Here is a 25,635-nt window from a genome sequence, read left to right as displayed (position 1 = left end):
GAATAACTGCAGTAGTGATAAATTACTACAGTTTGGGAGACATTATTTGAAATAATTATGGAAATTGGTGGCTGGATTTGGAGTTTGTGTAAAAGCCTTTCAGACATGAGAGCCAAAGGGAGAGGTGTAAAACCTGAAAGAGAAACCTTGGTGGAAGCAGCAGAGGGAAAACATAATTTAAAAGAAGATTTGAAGATGTGATGTTTGAAAGCAGAATTTGAAATAACTTGTATGGAAGCCAGTGTTCAGTGAGACAAAGAATCATCTGGGAGGGGATTTTGAGGAGAAATCCACAGATATTCACTTGGGTTTCGAGAGGAGTATATCTTAACTACAGTCATCTTATATGCTTCAGAGAAACTTTGTCATTGAGGCCATTGTAGCTCAGGATGTACTTTTGTGATATTTGTTAATTCTAAAACCTGTGTAGAATTGTTAAGCTAAGGGGGCTTGAGGTTCAGAAGGAGGAGGTGTTAGCAATTCTGGAAAGTGTGAAAATAGATAAGTCCCCTGGGCCGGATGGGATTTATCCTCGGATTCTCTGGGAAGCTAGGGAGGAGATTGCTGAGCCATTGGCTTTGACCTTTAAGTCATCTTTGTCTACAGGAATAATGCCAGAAGACTGAAGGATAGCAAATGTTGTATTTTCTGCAGTGGCCTACCGTGGGGAACCTTATCAAATGCTTTACTGAAATCCATATACACCACATCAACTGCTTTACCCTCATCCACCTTTTTGGTCACCTTCTCAAAGAACTCAATAAGGTTTGTGAGTTTGTTTGAATGTTTCCAAGTCAATTATGCCAGGAAACATTGGACCGTTCCATTTCAGCTTTATTAAAGACACCATTTCTCATCTGAATCCCTTCTCCACCCACCACCACCACTGTCCCTCCCTATCAACTATCCTAATGTTTTGTTCTTTAGCACAGTTCCAATTATTGGCTGATTACACTTCTGTGAAGAGCATCAGAATGGTTTACTGTGTTAGAGGTGTTATGCAGGCAAGTTGTGATTGTGTTATGATTCTGATAGCTGGACAGTGAATGATAGTACTAGAGCTTCGTGCTGACATGCGCACTTGCTTTTACTTACAAAAACACACATTACAAATATGTGCCTCCAAATCCATCAAACATAGTTTTAGCTGCTATTGGACCACATATGAGTCCCCAGTTAATGCCTACCACCTGAATATCTTTGATGTACCTCAAGTATCTATCCTTGACTCCCTCCTATTTTTCATCCACATCCTGCCGCCCAGCAACATCATCCAAAGATACAGCGCTAGTTTTTATATGTACGCTGACAACACCCACCTTTACTTCATCAATGTTTTTAAATTATTAGACTGCATATCCAGCATCCAGCACTTAATGAGTATTAATGTCTTTCAATTAAACGTTGGGAAGACTGAAGCCATTGTTTTCTGTTCTTGCTTCAAACGCCATTCCCTACATTTATCTGGTAACGCTGTGATATTAAGCCAGTCTGTTTGCAACCTTGGTGGTGTATTTGATCTTGAGATGAACTTCAGACCTCATATTTATGATATCACGAAGACTGCAGCTTTCCACCTCTGTTAGATTGCCTGCATTTGCCCCTGTCTCAGCTCATCTGCTACTGAAACCATCATTCATGCCTTCATTAACTCCAGACTCGGCTATTCCAGTGGACTCCTGGCTTGTCACCCACTTTCTACCCTTCATAGATTTGAGGTTGTCCAAAGCTCTGATGGCTGTTTTGTTTTAACTTGCAGCAAGCCTTGCTCACCTATCAGCCCTGTGCTCGCTCATCTATGCTTCCAGCCAAGCAATATCTTGCTTTTGAAATTCTCACGCTCGTTTTCAAATTCTTCCATGGCCTCATCCCTACTCTAACCCTGTAATCTGCTGGTGTCATACATGTTTTTTTAATGGACCTCTGAAGTGCCCTGGAATGTTTTATTACATTAAAGGTACTGTAGAAATGTATGTTATTAATTAAACATTCAATTAATATACAATTAACCCCAGGGTCTGGAAGAAATGAAGACGGTCGAGTCAGAATTGAAGTGGTTTTGTGCATCAAACTAGTCACACATTGCAAACTTTTGCAACATAAGTACTTTAACCCTACAATATTTCAAAACACAGCACTATTAAAATTATATGCAAGCTAATTTGGTTGTCCTTTTGACAATTGCAAGAGCGTCTATTGTTTGTTGCATTTCAGGTGTATATAATCATAGAGAAAATATTATGATTGGTGCTCAAGTGTCGAGAACTTTGAACCCTAAGTACGAAGAAACATTGTTTTTTAGATGAGATAAAAGCCCATGTTTCTTAATAGTGCAAACAAACTCATCAGTAAAGTGGAGGGCAAAGACTAATTATTGTCCAAGGGCTGCAGTGCAGTTTTGACAGTAAAACAAACTAAGATTAAAAAATAAACCAGAGAGTTATTTTTGTTCTGCAGAAAATCATTTTAACTTGCTTTGAAATAAAGTTGTGAGTGATTTCAAATCTGGGATTTTGAAGCTGCTAATTGAAATATTCAAACACCAACTTGCATTAATTGTAACGATCCCTGTAGAGACCAATAACTTTTTTAAAAAGGAAATTCAAACTTCTAGTGACGGACTGAAAGGATCACATGACAAAAATTCATGCTTTAAGACTTCTACTACGACAAACAATCTGCAAGCAATTTTGCTTAAAGACTGCTTTGACAAAGAGTCATCCATACTTGAAATATTAGCTCCCTCTCTCCACAGATGCTGTCAGACCTGCTGAGATTGTCCAGCATTTTCTGTTTTTGCTGAAACACTATTTTAGTAGGCAGCTTATACTCTAAATTATAGAAAGTTTCCCAAGATCTTTTAAAATACTGAAAATACCCTCCAGTTATACTTAACTCTGTCCCTTAAGTGGACACTTAATTCTCGAGGAACCAGTTCAAAGTGATTCTTAGGTCCTGAGGGCTTGCTTCTCTTTGTTTTCTTTGACAGCTGGGTAATTCCTAACCCAGAATTGGCTTCCATGGTGAGGAATGAATTGGAGATTCTTCCCTCCAACAAAAGCTCGGTGAATCCTCCAGCCTCATTTAAACCTTCATGAACTTGGTCTCTTCGAGTGCAAGTTTGCACCCACATTCTGTGTGGTGAACAATAGAGATCAGCTGCCTCTATCCTCTCTCTCTCTCTCTCTATCTCGGATTCTTGCTAATTGACCCTGTGTATGTGTGCAGTGATGTTTTAGAAAAACCTGAAAACCACTCTTACATTGGCTCCCCATGGACTCTCCGCCTCTCAAAATGAACCAGATGGGTTTTCACGACAATGATCATCATTCGACTTTTAATTCCAGATTTTTGTTGAATTCAAGTGCCATCATCTGCTGTGGTGGAATTTGTTGTATTTGATCTCATATCTGTGAAATAAATACATAATTAGAGAAAGCAAATGGTCAACAGGAATATAGTCCAGTAAAGACTGCATACTGGATTAGAAGGAACTGGTAGACTGGAAAAATTAGGATTCTGTTGTTTATGATTCTACAAGGTCTTGTTTTACATGACTTTTAAGTTGATGCTAATATAGGGTGGCATAGTGACACAGTGCTTAGCACTGCTGACTACGGTGCTGAGGACCCAAGTTCGATCCCGGCCCCGGGTGACTGTCAATGGGGAGTTTGTATATTCTCCCCGTGTCTGCGTGGTTTTGCCCCCACAACCCAAAGATGTGCAGGTTAGGTGGATTGGCCACACTAAATTGCCCTTTAATTGAAAAAAATAATATTTGGTACTCCAAATTTATTTTTAAAATGTTGATGGTAATATTTTCAAACAGATGTTATCATGCTTATTGCAAAAGGGGCATAAATATTAGAACATAGAAAAGCGTGCTTTAACCCAACTAATTTTAATCTGTGCAATAGTCCTAATCTGATCTGGGAAAGTGGGTAGGCAGCAAGAAGGTGACCAAACCTGCTGGTGGGAGGCTGTAAAAGTTTTGCCCTGGAGATGCAAGAGAACTTAAAAATAAATCCAAGGAAGTGGATTTAATGCAAAGAAAAGAATGGCAATGATGACAAATCACCAGGCTGGAACAACAGATGTGAAGAAGCCGTTTGGCACGCCTGGGGATTTGAGGTACGATCAATGGGAAATGTCATTGATACCAGAGGGACCAAAGGATCCCGCCGGTGAATGGCACCCGCCTCCCCGCCACGAGAAAACACTGCGGGGAGGCCGGAGAATTTCCACCAATGTCATTGAGGGATTGGCATCTGTGCTTTAGGCCCAGTGAAATACACAAAAGACAATCACAATGGATTAAAGAAAAAAAACAACCACACTACAAAATTCATCTTAATTTTCTATCATTTCTTTAGTAGCATATAATTTATATTCATTTTATGACCTATATACATTCTACGAGCATTTATACATTTACAAAGAAATCAAATCGTTGCCATCTCTAGGATTATGCTTTGGTTTTGAGATTTTGGGGCATTGGGCCCTGAAAAATTAGGGTTGGCTTTTAAATGAGATTCTGAAAAATTGCTTAAGAACTTGTACACAAGATTAACTTTTACAAGAGTATGTATGGTTTGTGTAGCAAAATTAATATTCTAACTGCACCAAATTCTAAAAAGATTTTAAAAGTTCTGTATGAAATGAGTTCCTTGATTTATCATTTTTTTCAAAACATAATTCATGGGATCAAGCTCCTTCATTGGGGTGATTAATAATTATAAGAATGTGTTCAAACTCCAAATATTGCCTTTATCATACAATCAGGTTTCCAGAAATATATCTGTATTCTACAGCAAGATAGTAATGCTTAACTTACACAGCTGGTTAACTCCAATTTCCTGTATGGTATGTGAGCTGGGTTTGTTTGAGCATTTATGGCCCCTACAACTAAATGTGCAGACAGGAAGGTTAGCCTGATATTCATATTTACTGTATGGAACATAAACTGCTGCTGTATGAAATGCATGATAGCTCATGGAAACAATTTTAGGAATGTTTTTCTCCTAAACAAAAATTAAAACCTATCAGTGTCGCAACACACTTTGAAAGTTAGAGATATTTATGGCCATCAGCTCGAGATTATGGAACATTGGACTTTGATGTTTAACTAGTATACAACTGAGCATCTGGAACAAATGCATTAATTTTAATGTTTTTATTTTAGCTTAGGGTCGGGTGGCACTGCCAGGGTGCCAGACTGGCACTGCCAGAGTGCCAGACTGGTAGTGCCAGACTTCCAGGGATCAGGCACTCTGATCTCTTCCTGCATTGCTCGTCAGCGCAGGAAGTGCGGTAAATGCGGGCTCAGCAGGCCAAAAAAAACAACAGCTCCGTTTGATGGTGGGGTCGCTCTCGGTACTGCAAGAGCCCAAAACGGGACTCTGTTTTTTGGGTGTTAAATCGCGCCCTACAATTTAAACGCTGATTACAATGGGAACAAATGAGAACTTAGTCATTTCTCTGAAAGTCGTGATTTTCAAGAACAAGTTGAAGGGAGCAATTTCACCCTGTGTGGGGCAGATGCCCATGCTCTCTGTGTGCCAGAATAGCGTGGCTAGAAGGGCAGCTAGTTTAGGAGCATAGGTTTTAACTATTATGAACAAGGTACTGTTGGGCCCTAGGGCCTTTGCTGTATCCAATACACACAGCCATTTCTTGATATTATATTCTGTGAATAAAATTGACTGAGTTTGTTTTTTGTGATGGTGGCCACCTTGGGAGGAGACCGAGATTGATCATTCACTTTTCATTTCATTTTTTCATTTCATTCACTTGGCATTTCTGAATAAAGGTGTTGGCAAGTGCTGCACCTTATCTTTTGTGTTTGTGCTTGGTTTCCCCATCACTGAGCATGGAGGTGTTCATGGAGCCCCCTCCTTACGTTAGTTGTTTAGTTGTCCACCATCATTCATCACTGAATGTGGCAGGACTGCAGAGCTTTAACCTGATCCATAGGTTGTGGGATCATTTTGCTCTGCATGTAGTATGCCACTTCTGCTGTTGAACATACGAGTTGTCCTTTATTGTAACTTCACCACATTGAAGTCCTCACTTAATTTTTTAAAAATTATTTTTATTTTCGTCCTTTTTCACAATTTCTTCCAAATTTACACCCACCAACAAAGAACAATAATCAGTAACGAATGCAATGTCAATCCCCATATCAACAACAACAATCTCAACTTCCCACTAAACCCCCAAACAACAGCCCTCATGTTAACAAATAACAAAAAGGAACCAGGAATCACCCATTGTCGCCATTTAACGCATACAGTACCCCTCCTCCCAACCCGCCCCTCCCCCTCCCTCAATGTTCAATGTAATCCAATTCTTGAAAGTGCATAATGAATAATGCCCATGAATTGTGCAACACCTCCATCCTTCCCCTCAGTTCAAACTTAACCTTCTCAAAAGTTAAGAATTCCAGCAGGTCCCCCCACCGCCATGCCAGGGCACAGGGTGGAGAGGTTGATCTCCACCCTAACAGGATCTGCCTTTGGGCGATTAACGAGGCGGAGGCTACAACATCTGCCTTCGCGCCAGTTTCCAACCCCGACTGGTCCGATACCCCGAATATCGCCTCCCGAGGGCCCGGTCCAGTTTCACGTGCACATATGAACGTGGTTTGTGGGGCCCTCCCCCCGGAACGTTCACACACATATTCTACCCCCTCAAAGAGCCGGCTTATCCTCGCCCTTGTGAGGTGTGCTCTATAAAGCACCTTCGGCTGTATCAGCCCCAACCTTGCGCACGAGGTGGAGGCGTACACCCTCCGGAGCACTTCACACCAGAACCCCTCCTCCATACCCTCTCCCAACTCTTCCTCCCACTTTGCCTTGAACCCTTCCTGCGATGCCTTCTCCTCTTCCAAAATAGTCCCGTAAACTGCTGACACTACCCTCTTCTCCAGTCCCCCTGTTGTCAGCACCTCCTCCAGCAATGTGGAGGCCTGCTCTACCGGGAAGCTCTGTATCTCCTTTCTGGCAAAGTCTCGAACATGCATGTATCTAAATATTTCCCCTTGCTCCAGTCCATACTTCGCTCCCAGCTCCTTCAGTCCTGCAAACCGACCCCCAAGAAACAAATCTTTTAGTGTCCTAATTCCTTTCTCCTGCCATCTCTGAAAATTTCCATCCCACTTCCCTGGCTCAAATCTATGGTTCCCCCGAATTGCATTTCCCTTGACCCTGTCCCCAACGCGAAGTGCTGACGAAACTGATTCCAAGTTCTCAATGAAGCTATTACTACCGACTCCCTGAGTATTTTCCCGGGGCCGTCGGGAGCGACGCTGTTGCTAGCACCTTCAATCCCGACCCCCTACACAAACTCTCCTCCATTCTGACCCAGTGGGAATGAACACCTCTGACCCAGCTCCGTACCTTCTCCACATTCGCCGCTCAGTAATAATACATCAGGTTCGGAAGACCCAAACCCTTTGCCTGCCTTCCTCTCTGTAGGAGCAACTTTCTAATTCAGGCCACCTTCCCTCCCCATGTGAACGAGGTAATCATTCCTTCAATCTCTCTAAAAATTACCTCTGGCAGGAAAATCAGTAGGCATTGGAATATAAACAGGAATCACAGCAACACATTCATTTTAACCGCTGTACCCAGCCTGCCAGTGACAGAGGGAGACCATCCCACCTTGCCAGATCAGCTTTCACCCTCCCCACCAAACTAGAACTATTGTACCTACGGAACTGCCCCCAATCCCGAGCAACCTGCACCCCCAGATATCTAAAGTGAGTCCCTGCCCTACGGAATGGCAGCCCCCCCCCACCCCTGCCCCCATTCCCGGCCGAGACACCACAAAATACTCACTTGTCTTGATTTAATTTGTACCCCGAGAAAGACCCAAACACCTGAGGCAGTTCCAGAATTCCCCCTATTGACACACGGTTCCGACACATATAAAGACGACACATATAAAAACAAGTTGTCATCATATAAGGACATCCTATGCTCTGTTCTCTCTCTCTCTCTCTATGCCTTTCCATACTCTGAACTTAAAGTGATGGCCAAGGCTCAATCGCGAGTGCAAACAGCAGGGGGGACATAGGACCTCCCTGCCTAGTCCCACGGTGAAGAGAAAAGTATCCCGAGCTGATGTTGTTTGTGCGGACACTCGCCCTCGGCTCCTTATACAGTAGCTTTACCCAGTCCACAAATCGTGGATCAATCCCAAACCGCTCCAGAACTGCCATCAAGTACCCCCATTCTACCCGGTCAAACATTTTCCCGGCGTCCAATGCCATAACCACCTCTGTTTCCTTCCCCTCCGCCGGTGCCATGACCACGTTTAAGACCCTCGTAATGTTCGAAAAGAGCTGCCTCCCTCTCACAAACCCCGTCTGATCTTCACCTATCACCTTCGGGAGGCACTCCTCCAGCCTATCTGCCAGTACCTTCGCCAATAACTTTGCATCCACATTTAAAAGTGATATGGCCAATACGACCCATCCTGTGTCGGTTCCTTACCTTTTTTAAGCAACAGGGAAGTCGATGCCTGCCCCAAAGTATGTCCCTTCCCTATCGCCTCCTCAAACATCCCCACCATCAGCGGTACTAACTTATCCTGAATTTCTTATAATATTCCACCGGAAACCCATCCCACCCTGCCACCTTCCCCGACTGCATCCAATCACATCTTTTATCTCCTGCTCACTATCGCCACTATCAAACCGCGGGGACTCCAACCCATTTAGAAATTCCTGAATCTCCCGGTCTCCTCCAGATAGCTCTGACCTGTACAACCTCTCAGAATTCCTTAAAGACCTTGTTAATCTGATCCGAGCTACCACCAACTTCCCTGCCCTGTCTCGCACCTGGAAACTTTTCCCTTGTCGCTGCCTCCCTCCGGAGGTGACCCGCCTTCTCTCCATGCTCATAAACTGCACCCCTTGCTCGCCTCAATTGGTGTACTGCCTTCCTGGTAGATAGCCGGTCAAAGCTCGTCTGTAGTTCCTTCCTCTTTTCCAACTTCGCTGGGTCCCCATCTTCTGCATACCTCCTATTTACCTCCAGCATCTCATCTATTACCCTCTGATGCTCCAACCTCTTCTCTTTGTCCACCCTAGTCTTAAACAAGATCACCTCACCCCTCACCACCACTTTTAGAGCGTCCCGGACAATAGCCTTCGACACCTCACCCATGCAGTTGAAACCTACATAGTCCTCAATTACTTTTTCAATTTTGTCACAGAACCCTTGGTCCCCCAGCAGTCCCACATCTAATTCCACCTCGGTCTCTGTACCTCCCCCTTCGCCAGCACCATATCCACCCAGTGCAGAGAATGATCTGATATTGCAATTGCCAAGTACTCCGACCCCTTTACCCCAGCCAGCAGTGCCTTCCCCACCACGAAAAATCGATCCGCGAGTATACCTTCTGGACTGCTGAGAAAAACGAGTACTCCCACTCCCATTTCCACCATTAGCCAGAATTAGCAGAAACCTCCAAGAGTCCACCCCTCCCATTTCCACCATTAGCCAGCCAACGCCTTCGCCACCCCCCTCCCTCCGACGGGACCAGCTCGCTGGTCCCGTCGGGGGGAGGGGGGGATGGCGAAGGCGTTAGCAGTGACCTGTCCAACCTTGGCTCCTGCACCAAGTTCCAGTCCTCCACCACTGTCAATTCATGTGTATGCAAGTCGGGGATGGCCCCACACACCTTCGCAAATCCCACATCGTCCCAATTGGGACCATATACACTCACCAACACCACTAGCCACCCCTCCAGTGCCCCATCACAATCACATATCTATCCTCCTAATCTGCAACCACCTTCTCCATCTGGAACCGTACCCTTTTGCTGACCATTACCGCTGCTCCTCGAGCCCTTCCCTCAAATCCAGAGTGAAATACCTGACTAACCCAGCCCTTTTTAAGTCTCACCTGGTCCTTCACCCTCAAGTGAGTCTCCTGCAGCATTGCTGCATTGGCCTTCAAACTTTTATGATGCGCAAGCACCCTTGACCTCTTGACTGGACCTCCCAACCCCCTCATGTTTCACGTGACTATCATAACTGGGGGTCCTGGACTTCCGGTGGCAGCCATGGAGTAGGAGGTCGCACATTTGGTAGCTCCCGCTCGTGATGAAACTTTTGGCCCTTTTCTCCTGTTTTTTCGGAATTTCACTTGATAAATCGGTGGAGAGTGAGACAGAGGAGAAATCCCCCACCAGTGTATGGAGAGGTGGACTAGAAGGGGCCGTGTAAGGAGACACAGTCAAGCAAGGAAGACGCCTGCAGAGCTGGCAGCGCAGGAAAGCATGGCGGTGTCGCAGGATCCTGGTGCGGTGGCACAGTGCTCGACGGTACAGCTGGTGAAGTTCTTTGAGGAGAGCTTCGCCAAGCTAAAGAAAGATACGCTGGACCTGATTAAAGCATCGATCCATCGGGTGGGACAGGGTCTAGAAACCCACGGATGGGCGTTTCAGAAGTTGGAGGAAAAGGTGTCCGAGCTAGAGGACCATTTAACCGCTTTGGAGGTCGAGGTGGGGCTGATGAAGGACCACCAGAAAAGGTTGCAGGAGAAGTTGAAAGACTTGGAGAACTGGTCCAGGAGACAGAACCTGAGGATCGTCAGCCTCCCTGAGGGCAGTGAGGGTTCGGACGCGAGGGCATATGTGGCAAGTATGCTAGAAAAGTTGATGGGAGATGGGGCGTTTACGCGGCCCTTGGAAGTGGACGGAGCGCATAGAGCTCTTGGAAGGAAACCACGAGCGAATAAACCGTCGAGGGCGATGGTGGTGCGAATGCACCGGTTCCTGGATAAGGAACAGATCTTGCGGTGGGCCAAGCAGGTACGGAGTTGCGTGTGGGAGAACTGTGAGTTATGCATCTACCAGGACCTGGGCGCAGACCTGGCCAGAAGGCGAGACGGATTTAACAGGGCAAAATCAGCCCTCTTCAAGAAGGGGGTGAAGTTCAGGATGTTGTATCCAGCGCGTCTTTGGGTCACGTTTGAGGGCCAGGAACTTTATTTTGAATCACCGGACAAAGTTATGAACTTTATCAAGGACAAAAGGCTAGCAGGGGATTAAAGTCACTGAACCCTGGGGGAGGGCATTGGGGTGGCGATTTGGTCAAAATCACTTCTGTGCTGTTTTGAATATGCAGTGCTCTCTGTAACAAGGGGTTATTTTTGTTTGCCCCTCGCTTTTTTCTTTGGTTTTCATTGTGATAAGATGTTTGAGCAGCTGCTCAGAAATGTAAGTTAACTCTGTTCCATTGGTAGGTGGGTGGAGGGATTTCTTTTCTACTGGTGACTGTGATGGTTTGAATATGTATGTCCAAGCTGGGAAGGGGGGAGGGGGGCGAGTAGGGGAGCAAAGGGGAGATAGGATGTCTGGTGCCATGGGCGGGAGCTACCAGTCTGGCTAGGTGAGCTAGCTCACGGAAGAAGAGTGGGGGGTGAGCAGGTGATAAGTTTGATATGGGGGTTGGGTTTCTGGTGCTGTTACTAGGGGGGAGGGAGGTGTGGGGGAGCTGCTCTGCTGACGGGAGGAACTGTTGCAAGGGGACAAAAGGGAGGTCGAGGACGGCGGAGGCCCGAGGGCGGGCCGGAGGAGGTGAGAGACACGAGCTGGCAGCTGGCCTAAGAAGGGTGATGGCTAATCGGCATGGGGGGGGGGGGGGGGGGGGGGGAGGTTTGGCGGGAAGCCCCCCAACTAGGCTGATTCCTTGGAACGTCAGAGGGCTAAATGGGCCGGTTAAGAGGGCTTGCATGTTCGCGCATCTGAAGGGATTAAAGGCGGACGAGGCAATGTCACACGAGACACACCTAAAGGTTATAGACCAGACCAGATCGAGGAAGGGGTGGGCCGGCCACGTATTCCATTCAGGGCTGGTCTCTAAGACCACGGGGGGGTCGCGATCCTTAGATACGGGGCCCAAAACTGCTCTCAATACTCCAAATGGGGTCTAACCAGAGCTTTGTACAGCCTCAGACGTACAAGTACATTCCTGCTCTTGTATTCTAGCCCTCTCAACATGAATGCTAACATTGTATTTGTTTTCTTAATTGCTGACTGAACCTGCACGTTAACCTTAAGAGAATCGTGAACAAGGACTCCCAAGTCCCTTTGTGCTTCTGATTTCCTAAGCATTTGCCCATTTAGAAAATAGTCTATGCCTCCATTCCTCCTTCCAAAGTGCATAACCTCACACTTTTCCACATTGTATTTCATCTGCCACTTTGCCCACTCTCCTAGCCTGTCCCAAGTCCTTCTGCAGCCTGCCTGCTTCCTCAATACTATCAAGTATGGTAAACATTGAAGCATTTTCACAAACCGCAAAGCAGCAGGTACAAATTATTGAATCCCTTCACTTGTTACGTTTTACAGATAGCCAGGTAAGAGATTGGAAAATGTACCTGTGATTAAGGTAGAATCTAAAATATGAAAAAAAAAATATTTTAAAACTATACGGAATTGATCATTTTGGAGTATGTTGTTCTACAAATATGAAATTAGGATGTCTGGGTCAGTGAGGTTGTTTAAAAGTAATTATGAATTTAGCCCACCATTTAAAAAAAATACTCAGTTTTGCCTCATTTGACAGGAGGTAACCTTTTCAAAGGTGCTTAAAGCAAAACTAATGTCAGAAAAATAGAATTCTCTCCCTTTCAGTGATATCTAATGATTAACGTTTGGGCAGACATTGACATTAAACAGCATATTCTCTGGAGAATCAATGGCAGCAATTTCCGCATTTATCATTTAACTGCTTATATGCAGACTCCAGAAGTCATTGTCAGTTTCAGAGGGATAACAATGCTGACAGTTTCGCCAACATTTCTTTTGCAAAATCCAGATCATATATTTCTCCTTATTCTAATTTGATTAATATTTTTAAGAACACGTGAAATTAAATTTTGAAGCAGCCAAAGCATTCTGAAGAGCAACGGGGGGGGGATGGAGATAACTGATTTTGAGGGTGAGGGAGGGGGTGTTGGGCAAGGTCTCACTCTCCATTTGGGGGCTGCAGGTGTTGATAGTTACCGCGGATTAAATGTTTGGGTGTGGAGGGATTCGGGAGCCAAATGGATCATTCAAAGTGCAACAAATAGGGATGGACGTGAGGGGACAACAAGAAAGAATGGATGTAATGGGCAATTGGAAGAGTAAGGAATACAGTGAGGAGTATTTTGACCATATACAGACACCACTTCAAGGCCCTGGAGAGGTATCATCAACATTGTCTGAGATGGATTCTCTGATTCAACTGGGATGACAAGCCAAACATCAGTATCCTTGAGGGAGCCAAGAGCACTGGCATCGAGACCCTGATCATTGAAACCAATGCCGCTGGGTCGACCATCTGCTTCAGATCTCAGTACCAACTGTCAAAGCAATTCTTCTTTGTCCAGCTCAAGAAAGGCTTCTGACAAGAGGAGGACAAAAGAAACACTTCAAAGACACCCTGAAGGCTTACCTCAAGCAATGCAACATCGGCATGGAGGTCCCTTGCTCAGAAGAAACCTACTTGGAAGAACCTCCTGATCGAAGGGACACAATTCTTCGAGGGCACCTGAAGGCAAGAGGAGGTCTAGAAAAAGAGCCTGAGAAAGGAATGCCAGTGATCTAGAGTCCAGGGACCGATCCCACCTCCCAGGACCATTTGCCAAGTGTGTGCTCTAAGATGCGTCTCTCGGAACAGGCTCATCAGCCAAGCAAGAACCCACAAAACCCATGACCAGTAACACAGAGTTTCTTACATAGACAATCATACTCATTAGCGAGTGATCGCCAAAGAAGAAGATAGTGAGAGTGAAAGGTTCAGAGAAAGTATGAGTTATTCGGGAAGGGGATCAGAAGAGAGCAACTGAGGTCCATAGTTTCCCCATAACCTCTAGCCCAAATGCAACCTGCAGCTATTTATTACGTCACATCATGCCCTGCTGCCTATTCTCTCGAACATGAAAGGGAAAAAAGTAAAAGACGTAAAGAAAGCTAAAAATTTAATCACTGAGACAGTCAGCCCAGAAACAGCAACATGGGGATATTGAAATGTGTAAAAGAGAGATCGTATTCTCCCAGTAAAAACAGGACCTGCACCCCTCTGCCAGCATTTGCCAGACAATGGAAGGCTGGCCAGTGGTGACCTGACAGGGGAAGAAAGTTGAGGTCAGGGCGATGGGCAGTTGTTGGGGCCTCAGCACCCAGTTTCACCCCCCTTTAGAATTGATAGAATCGCTACAGTGCAGAAAGAGACTATTTGGCCCATCGAGTTTGCACCAATTCGCCGAAAGAGCACCCTGGTTAGACCCTATCCCCGTAACCCCACATAAACTTTGGACACTAAGGGGCAATTTAGCATGGTCACTCCACCTAAACTGCACATCTTTGGACTATGGGAAGAAACCGGAGCAGACACGGGAAGAATGTGCAAACCCACATGGACAGTCACCTGAGGTCGAAATTGAACACGGGTCCCTGGAGCTGTGAGGCAGCAGTGCTCACCACCATGCCACCGGCAGGATATCCAAATAAAATCCGTCCCCGAGTGTAAGCAAATTATTCATCCATTGGAAGTATTATAGTTTAGTATATTGTTCATGGGATGTGGATGTCGCTCACAAGGCCACCAATCCTGCTCTGATGAGTATCTAAACATATATAGTTTTCAGAGATGTTAATGGATGGTGACCAGTAGTGGAAACTTTGGCTGTTTGTTTCTTCTCAGTCTAAACCAGGAGCACTGATTTATTTGTAACCTCCAGTTATTGTCCTGGCTGAGGTTTGTTTACTGGGAACAGCTCACAAACTGATGTGGAAATCTTGAACCTGTATTTTGCATTAGTTCCACAGGACACAAATCCTTTATACACTGAACTAATGTGGTATCTTTTTGCATGGCAGTTTTTCCATCTGTCAGCTGGGGCTTAGGGTGAAGGTGCAGACTCCCTACTCTTCCATCAGTTTTATGGCGAGGTATGTACAACCAGCTCCATTTAGGGGAGCATTGGTCAGGCCTTCTTCCCAATCTTGTGGCACAGATTGAAAACTGTGTGTTAACTGTGACATGTCGGCAGGCAATCTCATTCCATCACTGTATCAAATCTGACTGTGGTGCTTCACTGTACTACACCACAGCGCTGCCATTGCCAAACAAAACTTGGCAAGTCATTCTCACCTGCTGCATCTACAAAGCTAAGGGAATTGGTTGTATTTAATTGATTGATGCGTGGTTTGGTGCAGGAGTTCACAGAAAATATTTTGCATCTGAAATATTTTTCATTGTTGCCAGTGATGTATGTGGGAAGAATTCTAATGTGAATCTAAAATACAAGCAGGGTCACGAATCTTCTGCCCTAATTGTATGTTGTGAAAAATTCATCATAATTCAGATTTTAAAATAAAGTATAAATATTTTGTTTGAAGAGTTTTTTTAACTGCTGTCTGAAAGCCAGCTGGGCATTTCACAGTTGTACCAAAATAAAATTTCTGAAAACTTAATTACTGTAAATGTTACTTTGTTTGGCACGAGGAGATTTACTAATACCTTCATATCATAAAGGACCCTTTCAGCCTTCACTTGGTTGAACCTTCTTTGCAGTTCACATATGTGAAGGTCATGGTAGGGCATCTCCTTCACAAAAACTAAAAGGAGAGTCTGTACTGTCGGAATCATTATAAAGGCTCTTTTTATGACCTCTTTTCTTAGATTTTTCTACATTGGCTATTTCAGTGAATGTATAGCAAGAAGAACAGAAATAACTAATTTTTTTCAAGCTAAAACAGACTAGGCAATCTTAACATACTCTTACAGTATTGCAATTTATCAATACTTGACGATATGCTTTGTGGAAAATGGGCTCAGTGGGATTGGAGCCTTTGTTGGCGAGTCAACCAAAGAAAGCAGCTAAAAGAAACATGCACATGTCTGAGCAGTGAGATTTGAAGCTGAGAAGCCAAAGCTGTTTTCCAACAAATTTTGCTCTAATTATAAGTTGCCGAACGGCAGACACGATGTATGAATACTTGGCATTGTGTACTTTGTGTTGGGAATGTTGCAGTATGGTTTAACATGTGAGAAAGAGGGTATTATTAAATTGATCGTGTGAAAAGAAAAGGCAGACTCTCGAACAGTTGTTCTGGAAACTTTTCACTCGACTTTTATGGTGTACCGTATTTTAAAAAGCAATATGGCAGTGGTGCGGCATTAGATTTCTGTTGTTTTGTATGAGGCTGAAGTGAAAAACTTAACCAAATGTGGATTTTATTTTTAAAAAATAAATACAAAGTGCTGCCAATAACCAGCAGGTCTGGCAGCATCTGTGGAGAGAGAAACAAAAATGAACGTTTCGATTCTAATGTTACACTTTGTCAGTGTATTTCCAGCACTGTTTTTAGTTTCAGTTTTCCAGTATTGATAGTGTTTTGCTTTTATTTTTCTAGAGTATTTTATTTAGTTTACTTGGAAGGCATCTCAATTTTCACTGTACCTTTCCAGTGATTCTGGTTGAGTTGATATTCTACCTCACCTCAATAAATATTACTCCAGCAACTGCTCTTCATTGTATCCAGCATATTCTCGTTTGAATGCTTGTACCTCATGTATATATTGGCCGCACATTTAGGTGAAAAGTTTATCATGGAACTATTACTCATAACCTATATTCTGTACTTTCCTCTTTGCCTCATTCTAAAAACTGGACCTGAAATTAGGCTGTGGAGTACAAATATTTATTATGTTTCATTGAATTTCCTTTTACTATTTTACTGTTGGCTTCACCCCATTTAATTTTAAGGCTCTGTAGTAATGGACAGAGGAATTGTTGTTAGCATCGCCAGAGCTAATGGCTCGACATTAAGTGAATAACATTTGTACTAGGCGTCATGATATACATCAGCATATCATGGTGCAATCACACACACACTGACACACTGAGGGATAGACAGTAGGACCAACCAGCATACACAACATCGCAGCCAATCACCAGTGAGAGCACACGCAGTATAAAGACAGGGGACACCAGAGTCCCCGCTCATTCTAGCAGCAGCCAGCTCAGAGCACAGAGCTCACAGCCTGCCTCTCAGACATTCACCATGTGCTGAGTGCCTCACCTAGATAGTGATAGGACAGGGTCCACAGATAAGCTAGTAATGCACGTACCCAAGCTTGCAGTATGTTGAGTTGTTAATAAAATATAGTTACACCATTTCCAGCCGTGTTGACCTGTTTGTAGACCAGAACACCCAACACGACACTAGGCTCTACTGATTTTGATGTTCCAACACTTGGGCTATTTTTTGTATGCTGCAGTAAAAGGCATTTCCACTTCAAAGAATTATACAAGCTATATCTCTTGGTCGGTTGGAAGAATTCTACATTGATTGACTCTTATCCATGAAGGCAGTGTACTATTGTAGGATCAAAGGAAATAATACAGCTTTATGCATGAACTCCAGATATAATTTGTAAACATATTTACAGCTTAAAAACCTCAAATACAACTTAATATTTTTAGAATCTCCATAAAAACAAGCACTTGTGCTTGAGGGGATTGTTACACAGATGTGCAGTACCCAAGGTTCCCCTCCTAAACAGAGAAACTGCATAAAATTCAAGTTAAAACTCCCTAGAACTATAAGTGATTTTGGCCTTGAATCTTGTCTGTAGATCCGTGCTGTCACTGATCTGTGTTCTGTTTTATGTAACCAAATCCCCTGGATTTTGAAAACTCAATGGTTATGGAATTCCTGCCATTCTGCCTGAGAATACATGGGAATATGTAAAATGAGGCACTGTGATGATGAACAGAGTAAGCTTTTTGTAAAAGCAGCCGTGTTAAATTACCCTGCAAAGAGTTGGAATGTGAATAACAAAGAACAGACTTGGCTTTGTCACTTAACTTTGCAATATAAGTGATGGGGAGTACTGTAAGTATAATCGTTTCATGTCCATAGATTCACATGCACATAGAATGCATGAGAACAGTTCTATTTTCTTTCACATGAATTAACTCCAAAGAGTCATGGACTTGGGGAATTTTAAGTAATAACTTTTTTCAAACCCTATTTGTGTCTTGGCAACATCTTAAAAGGGCATTAACTTTACATTTGGTGTGTAGAGTCCTTTGCTAACTTGCCTCAACTTCACACACATATTAGTGATGTTCGCATGTTAGATTTTTTTGTTCACAATTTGTACGTTTTCACCAATGTACTTCTGTATTCCAATAATCTTCCTGCTTATCCAAATGTCAGCCTGTAGATTTATTTTTATCATTAATTTTACAAGGGTTTGTTTGATAAAGCTCATTCGGTGAACATGGAGCTGAAACTTAATGTGGTCTGCGTATTTCCTTTTACTTTTGTAACACACTATCATCATAGAAGAAAACATTACAGAATATAATTGAGGATGGGGGTGAAATACTTCAGGCCAGTTTCTTCTCCTCCTCTCATCCTCAGCTTAATTAGTCAGGCAACATTTTTGATAAGGGTTGTCCTTCAAGTGCGTGTGTGTCTGGGGGAGTTGTGTATTCACAGATTAATTGATCACCACGACTCTGCTTGATGCTGTTCTCCTTTTGCTTTCTGCATGCATCTTCTCAGCAAGGGCCACTGGATTGCAATTGGGAAGGAAAAACGGGCCACTAATTTTTTTCAAACTAATTCAGGGACACGAGAACAAATTAGAGCCACTGGCAAAATACACTTGGCTGAGACCAACTGATTCCATACAGATCGAGGATTAAACCTGGGGTTGTTTGGATCTCTTGTGGCTCAGCAGCATATTTCATTTACTCATTTAGACATCGAGATTAATAATTTGGTCAAGCATAAGTAAGCCAAAATAAATAAATGTCCAAAGTTCTTGGCGTTTCTGTCATGTTCAATTATTTCCCGATTTTCACTGTAAGTTAGCACATTAATGGCTCCTCTTACCTGGGGTTAATTTTATTAAATGCAGATTTCTTGGAAATGTACATCCCAACTAACATGGGGTCTTAAAGATGTTGCATCCTCATCGTAAAATACTGAGCTCCTGTTCTAAATCATGCCATCATGGGAAAATGCTGCACCAGGCACTTTCCCACCAGGCGGGCAAAAAAAATATCCAGATGGCCAGTCATTCTTAATAGGAGCTGTAGTTTTCATAATCCTTCAAATTGTACAGTACAGGTGGCTATTTCCTAATGACATTGCTGTTCTGTCTTTTTTCTGAGAGGAAGAGAGACTGAGTAGCATTGAATATGCCATGAGACCATAAGACATAGGAGCAGAATTAGGCCACTCAGCTCATCGAGATGCAGAGAGATGTAAAGAATATCAGGCCAGATGTGAGAAGAGGCAAGTTGCCTCATTAACGAATGAGCTTCAGAACATAAAGCATTAAATTATAAGTAACCAACAGGACAAGTTAAAGGGCTCCTGGCCATGCTTGATTTGCCTTTTGGTATAATCTAATGTTTTCAGAGTGCTTTATGATGACTTTCTGCAGCTAAAAGATAATGTGGCCAATAGCTAGGTTGGGAGTCGAAGTCCCAGACATTTTAAAATCGGTTGTTGTTGCGGATGTATGTTTTATTCCAACACTTGCTCTTACATTAATGAATAAAAGGGAGTTTTCATAAAATGCATGAGTGACTTTTGAATATCAGTACCTCCTAATCTCAGTTTAACAATAGACCCTGAATGTGGTCAACCACTTAACTGGTTCATTGATGGATACCTCCTGCATTTTCCTATCACTTCTAAAGACAGAAAATACGGCAACAGCAAACCAATATATGTACACTAGAATGACTGAGTGAATAGGTATTTAAATGCTTAACAAAAAAATTGCATTGAAAAAAAAATGATATCAATAAAATACTTTTTAAAAAAACAATGAAATCAGAATCCCTGTACAAGGGATTCATCTCTTTTCCAGTGAGTAACTGGGCTTTTGGATGAACTGGTTCTTCTGTGGATCTGGAAGATGAGATATCTGTGGGTAGAAGGATTCAAATTTAGCCATCGGGTTCAGTGCTATTGCTAGAGCCAAAGTCTGCAGAATCTCACAATTGGTAGGCAGTTTCAGAATTCCAGAAGACAAAGTTGCCATAGCCCATGATCAAAGGCACCATGTCGAGAGACTATTATGTGGATTAATGAACAATTTATCTTTCAATGTCAGAATCTGAAACACATTTTGGATAATAGGTAATTTACCTGGCACAAAGCTGCTTTGAATCTTGAATCACCTGGTCCAATTAGATAAGCTGCCCACCATACTTCATTTTAAACTGTAGCCTTTAAACTCCGTCATGCCTCCTCCATTCTCATAGCTTGCCAAATATAAAGGAGCTCATGGAGTTTTTACATCTCCAAGATTTACAAAAAAATCCATTCAGTGCTTTTTGACTACTTCCCTTAACCACTAAACCAAACTTCTTCCCTCTATTCTGGCCCTGAACCTATCAATCTATTCCTTATCACTTCTTTGTGCTCTCTCCAAGCTTTTACACCATTACTATTCAAACTCCCTTCCATGCCAATTTTAGCTGGTATTGGTCTCTCTCCTTGGGCACTGTCCCTTATGTATACAACCTGTTGTCTACACCATGCTCTTTAGAAAGGTCATTCTTGGCCCAGGCTGACAACACTGCTGCCTTCAACCTTACTTTCCCAGTCATTGTTTCTGAACATGTTTTGCTTTTTGGATCCATCTTTAACTTGGCTGCAAATCCCATTTTAATCCCTCCTGCCAGGTTTACAGAGTACAGACCAGTCCTAATTAAAATCATGAGTGATATTCTCTAACTGTGATTGTGGTACATTATCTCTCTTTGACCTCACTGCAGCTTTTGATTCAGTTAATTACATCCATCCTTCTTCATTGTCCAGATCTAGATTGATGGAATCATTTTTGCCTGGTTCCACTCTTAAACTTTCCAGTCTTAGCCAGAGCTTCTCCAGGAATGTTTTGTCCTTCTTCCCTATCCCCGTTACCTTCAGAGTAATTCAAGGATCTACCATTGGCCTTCTCTTAAGGGGCAGAACTAAGCACCAATATGAGTTCAGCTTCAACATGTATACATGGCATCTGGAGACACTTCATCACCACCTGTCTTTGACCCTTTCACTGTCAGACTCATCCAATATGCTGTCTTACACCAGTCGCACCTTTCATCCACTGGGAAGACTAAAGCCATTGCCTGTGGCCTCCAACACAAACCACAATGTCTCTTTTGCTATCTGGCCACTGTTTGAGGCTAAAGCAAACTGTTTGCAGATGCTATCACATTGTGAACTGGAGTTTCGACCTCCGATCTCAATTGTAACCCTTGCCTGCTACCATCTGTATAACATCTGATATCTATATTCCATTCTACACCCAATTGGCTTCTGATTCCATAATGCCTCAAAAATGAAATTCGCATTGTCGCATTTAACCATCAACATGACTCCCAGTTCCCACTTCTTGCCCCATTCTCCATCCCTATAACTCCTCCCTAGTACTTACTGGCTATTGAGTATATTTTTCCTGATTGATCACTGAGCTCTTTAGGTCTCAATTTCCAGAATTTCCTCCTTTCCCAAAACCAATGTTTTTGTGCCATCTTTTGCCAGCCTCCTTCATTACTCCATTCTCGGCTCACCATCCATTTTTACTTGTGCTTCCATGATGTGTTTTGGGAAGTTTTTTCTTTACTAAAGGTGCTTTCTTGAATGTAAGGTGTTATTGGGGGCAGCTTCTATTCTAAGATATTGTGTGAAAGAAAGACAGAATTTCCACACTTCTTTTGTCAGGTCAAATGCATAAGCTGTCGACTTATTTCTGTTGAAGCTTTTAATATGGTTTGAGTTGAGACTTGTGTCATTCAGCTACATTGTCAATATTTTAGTTGTGACTTTAAAAAAAGAAAGCATTTGTTTTAAAACTTTATGAATGTAACTCCTGTTTTTGCGAATGTGTACTGAAAAAAACTTTCTAATATTTGATTTTTCAGCCTGAAGAGTTAGCTTCCAGTTCCCATACATTTAAGAATAAGACTTTCAAAAAACCAAAAACCTGCAACATCTGCAAACAACTCATCAGCAGCAGCCAGGGCCTTTCTTGCAGAGGTGAGTCCCCAAAACGCACCATTACTTATTTGTACGATGTTACAATTATCTATATTTTTAATTTTAGTGTTACACAAATATGTTATCTATAAATCCAAACCTCCCCCCACGTAAGTGACACTTGGGTCAGGAGTGGAACATGGTTTTCAGAGAATATTTGATGTATGATCCTTTGAAGGAGAATATTTTAGTATATATGTTAGAAAGTAAGGCATAATCAATGATATCGAGGGACACAAATAAAAGTCTGTGCACAAATTGAATAAAGTAGAAAACAAAACTTGACCATAGTGATAATAAATATAAAAGAGACAAAGGCATGGGATTTCTACTTCTTTGCATGTCCTTGGTTTCTTTCCCTTTATCTTTGTTGTTCTTAGTTTTTTTTTGTCTAACTGCCTTTCCTTTCAAATTCCATCGCGTTTTGAGATTCCTTGTCCCCCTTTCCACTTTGTTTTATTTATTTTTTGCTAAAACCCCTCAGTTATGCATTAAATGGAGCTATCTATGTGGGTATTTTGGTGGGTAGCATGGCGATGTAGGTACACGTGCTTTTCTGATGCTGAGTAATACAACATATTGGTTGGCTGACATGCGGAGTATTATGTTGAAGAAATTCTACTGGTTGGAGATGTGCATAAATGTAAATGATTCTCCTGGTTTGCCAAGCAGAAGAATGAACTTTCAGTTAGTGTTTGAGTGACAGATGCATTGCAGTATCTTGTTGTCTGAGTGACCACTGGTTTCCTTAGCAGGACATAATAATCTTTATTCGTGTCAAAAGTAGGCTTACATTAACACTGCAATGAAGTTACTGTGAAAATCCCCTCGTCGCCACATTCTGGCACCTGTTCAGGTACATAGAGGGAGAATTCAAAATGTCCAATTTACCTAACAGCACGTCTTTCAGGACTTGTGGGTGGAGACTAAAGCACCTGGAGGAAACCCATGCAGACACGGGAAGAACATGCAGACTCCGCAGAGACAGTGACCCAAGCTGACAATCGAACCCGGATCCCTGGCGCTGTGAAGCAATACTGCTAACCACTATGCCGCCCGCTTTGATACAGGGGGTCTGTTATTATTTTTAAAAAATTTTGGACAGAGATTTTGTATTTGCTCCCCAGTGCCTCTTTTGATATATTTACTATTACAGATTAAGAACATGGATAACCACTGCCAACAAATAAGTAATGCTCAGGACAACACAGTCTGGTGCAAAATGAGGTGCTTGGTAAAATTTGCCATAACGAGACTTTCCAACTTTTGTCCTGGGGCCTCAAAGAATGAAAGATTTATCTCTTTGTCACTGCTGCAAGCAAATTGAGAGGAATTTCTCATGGAAAGCACAGAAATGTTTAGTCAGTTTTTCTACCCTCCGTCTCCTGAAAGCTGACAAAAGGCTGCAGTGTAGAGTGGTCATCAGCCAGCGTGTTGATGTGAGATCTAGAGTTAGCAATGGGCGCCAAGACTAATCCAGCTTTAGCTACAGACAGTGCTGAAATATCAAGGGAGGCAAGTAATTACTCAAGGGAGACCAGAATTGTGGACACTAGATCATAGAATCATAGACTTTACAGTGCAGAAGGAGACCATTTGGCCCATCGAGTCTACACCGACCCTTGGAAAGAGCACCCCATTTAAGCCCACATTTCCAACCTATCCCCGTAACCCAATAACCCCCCCTAACCATTTTTTGGACACTTAAGGGCAATTTTTCATGACCAATTCACCTAACCTGCGCATCTTTGGACTGTGGGAGGAAACCGGAGCACCCAGAGGAAACCCACGCAGACACGGAGAGAATGTGCAAACTCCATACAGTGACCCAAGCTTGGAATTGAACCTGGGACCCTGGATCTGTGAAGCAACTGTGCTAACCACTGTGCTACCGTGCTGTCCATACTACCGTGCTAATGATAAATGCATTAAATCTGCAAGATAATTACATTGGGGCAGCATGGCGGCGCAATGGTTAGCACTGCTGCCTCATGGCACTGAGGACCCGGGTTGGATCCCTGCCCAGGGTCACTGTCCGTGTACACTGTACGTTCTCCCTGTGCCTGCGTCAGTCTCACCCCACAACCCAAAGATGTGCAGGGAGGTGGATTGGCCACACTAAATTGCCCCTTAATTGGGAAAAAAAAAGATAGTTACATTGGGCTCATGCTTACACAGATAAGCTCCACTTGGGAATGAAATGAAATGAAATGAAAATCGCTTATTGTCACAAGTAGGCTTCAAATGAAGTTACTGTGAAAAGCCCCTAGTCGCCACGAATGGACTGATGATCTAATATTGCAAGTCATCAAAAGAACCTTTTCTACGAAGCATCTTCTTCATAACAGTCCTAAATTTGTGTAGTTCCTTGTCCTACTGACAATTTATGTAATCTATGTAATTTAATTTGATTTTTTTGATTTATCTTTCCACATGCTAACTAATGGCACTTTTCAAGGCTGAGAAGTCCGCATTTTTTTAGCCTTTCCTCGAAGAGCTAAATGGCCTACTTCAGGATGTTGCCTGGCATGGAGGGCATTAGCTATGAGGAGAGGTTGAATAAACTCTGTTTGTTCTCACTGGAATGACGGAGGTTGAGGGATGATGTGATAGAAGTCTACAGAATTATGAGGGGCATGGACAGAGTTGATAGTGAACAGATTTTTCACAGGATGGAAGAGTCAATTACTAGGGGACATAGGTTTAAGGTGCGAGGGGCAAGGTTTAGAGGAGATGTGCGAGGGAAGTTTTTTTACACAAGAGGTTAGTGTGTGCCTCGAACACACTGCCAGAGGTGAGGCTAGAAGCAGGTACGATAGTGACGTTTAAGGGTTGTCTTGACAAATACATGAATAGGATAGGAATAAAGGGACATGGGCCCCAGAAGTGTGGAACGCTTTAGGTTAGATGGGCAGCATGGTCAATGCAGGCTTGAAGGGTCCTTCAGCCCTCCAAGCCCGTGCCAACCATGCTGCCCGACTAAACTACAATCTTCTACACTTCCTGGGTCCATATCCCTCTGTTCTCATCCTATTCATGTATTTATCAAGATGCCCCTTAAATGTCACTATCGTCCCTGCTTCCAACACCTCCTCCGGCAGCGAGTTCCAGGCACTCACTACCCTCTGTGTAAAAAAACTTGCCTCGTACATCTACTCTAAACCTTGCCCCTCGCACCTTAAACCTATGCCCCCTAGTAATTGACCCTTCTATCCTGGGGAAAAGCCTCTGACTATCCACTCTGTCTGTGCCCCTCATAATTTTGTAGACCTCTATCAGGTCGCCCCTCAACCTCCGTCGTTCCAATGAGAACAAACCTAGTTTATTCAATTGGTGTTACCAGTGGTTAGCACTGTAGCTTCACCAGGTTCGATTCACGCTTGGGTCACTGTCTGTGCGGAGTCTGCACGTTGTCCCCATGTCTGCATGGGTTTCCTCCTGATGCTCCGGTTTCCTCCCACAAGATGTGCTGTTAGGTCATTTGGACGTTCTGAATTCTCCTTCTGTGTACCCGAACAGGCGCCGGAATGTGGCGACTAGGGGATTTTTACAGTA

The 25,635-nt window shown here is 43.2% G+C and overlaps 1 protein-coding gene across 5 annotated transcripts in view; it reads left to right on the top strand.

The window, feature by feature from the left end:
- LOC140425043 (tensin-3-like) overlaps positions 1-25,635 on the top strand; it is a 666,087-nt gene that overhangs the window by 223,154 nt on the left and 417,298 nt on the right. For all 5 annotated transcript variants that reach the window (XM_072508833.1, XM_072508834.1, XM_072508832.1 and 2 more), the window contains one exon: positions 21,966-22,080. In XM_072508833.1, coding sequence (XP_072364934.1) covers positions 21,966-22,080 — 115 coding nt within the window. The remainder of the gene's footprint in view (positions 1-21,965; positions 22,081-25,635) is intronic.

The sequence above is a fragment of the Scyliorhinus torazame genome, chromosome 6 (genome assembly GCF_047496885.1).
Source record: "Scyliorhinus torazame isolate Kashiwa2021f chromosome 6, sScyTor2.1, whole genome shotgun sequence".
Lineage (NCBI taxonomy): Eukaryota > Metazoa > Chordata > Chondrichthyes > Carcharhiniformes > Scyliorhinidae > Scyliorhinus > Scyliorhinus torazame.
Note: the sequence above shows the minus strand (reverse complement) of the source record. Positions and strands in the feature narration are given on the sequence as shown.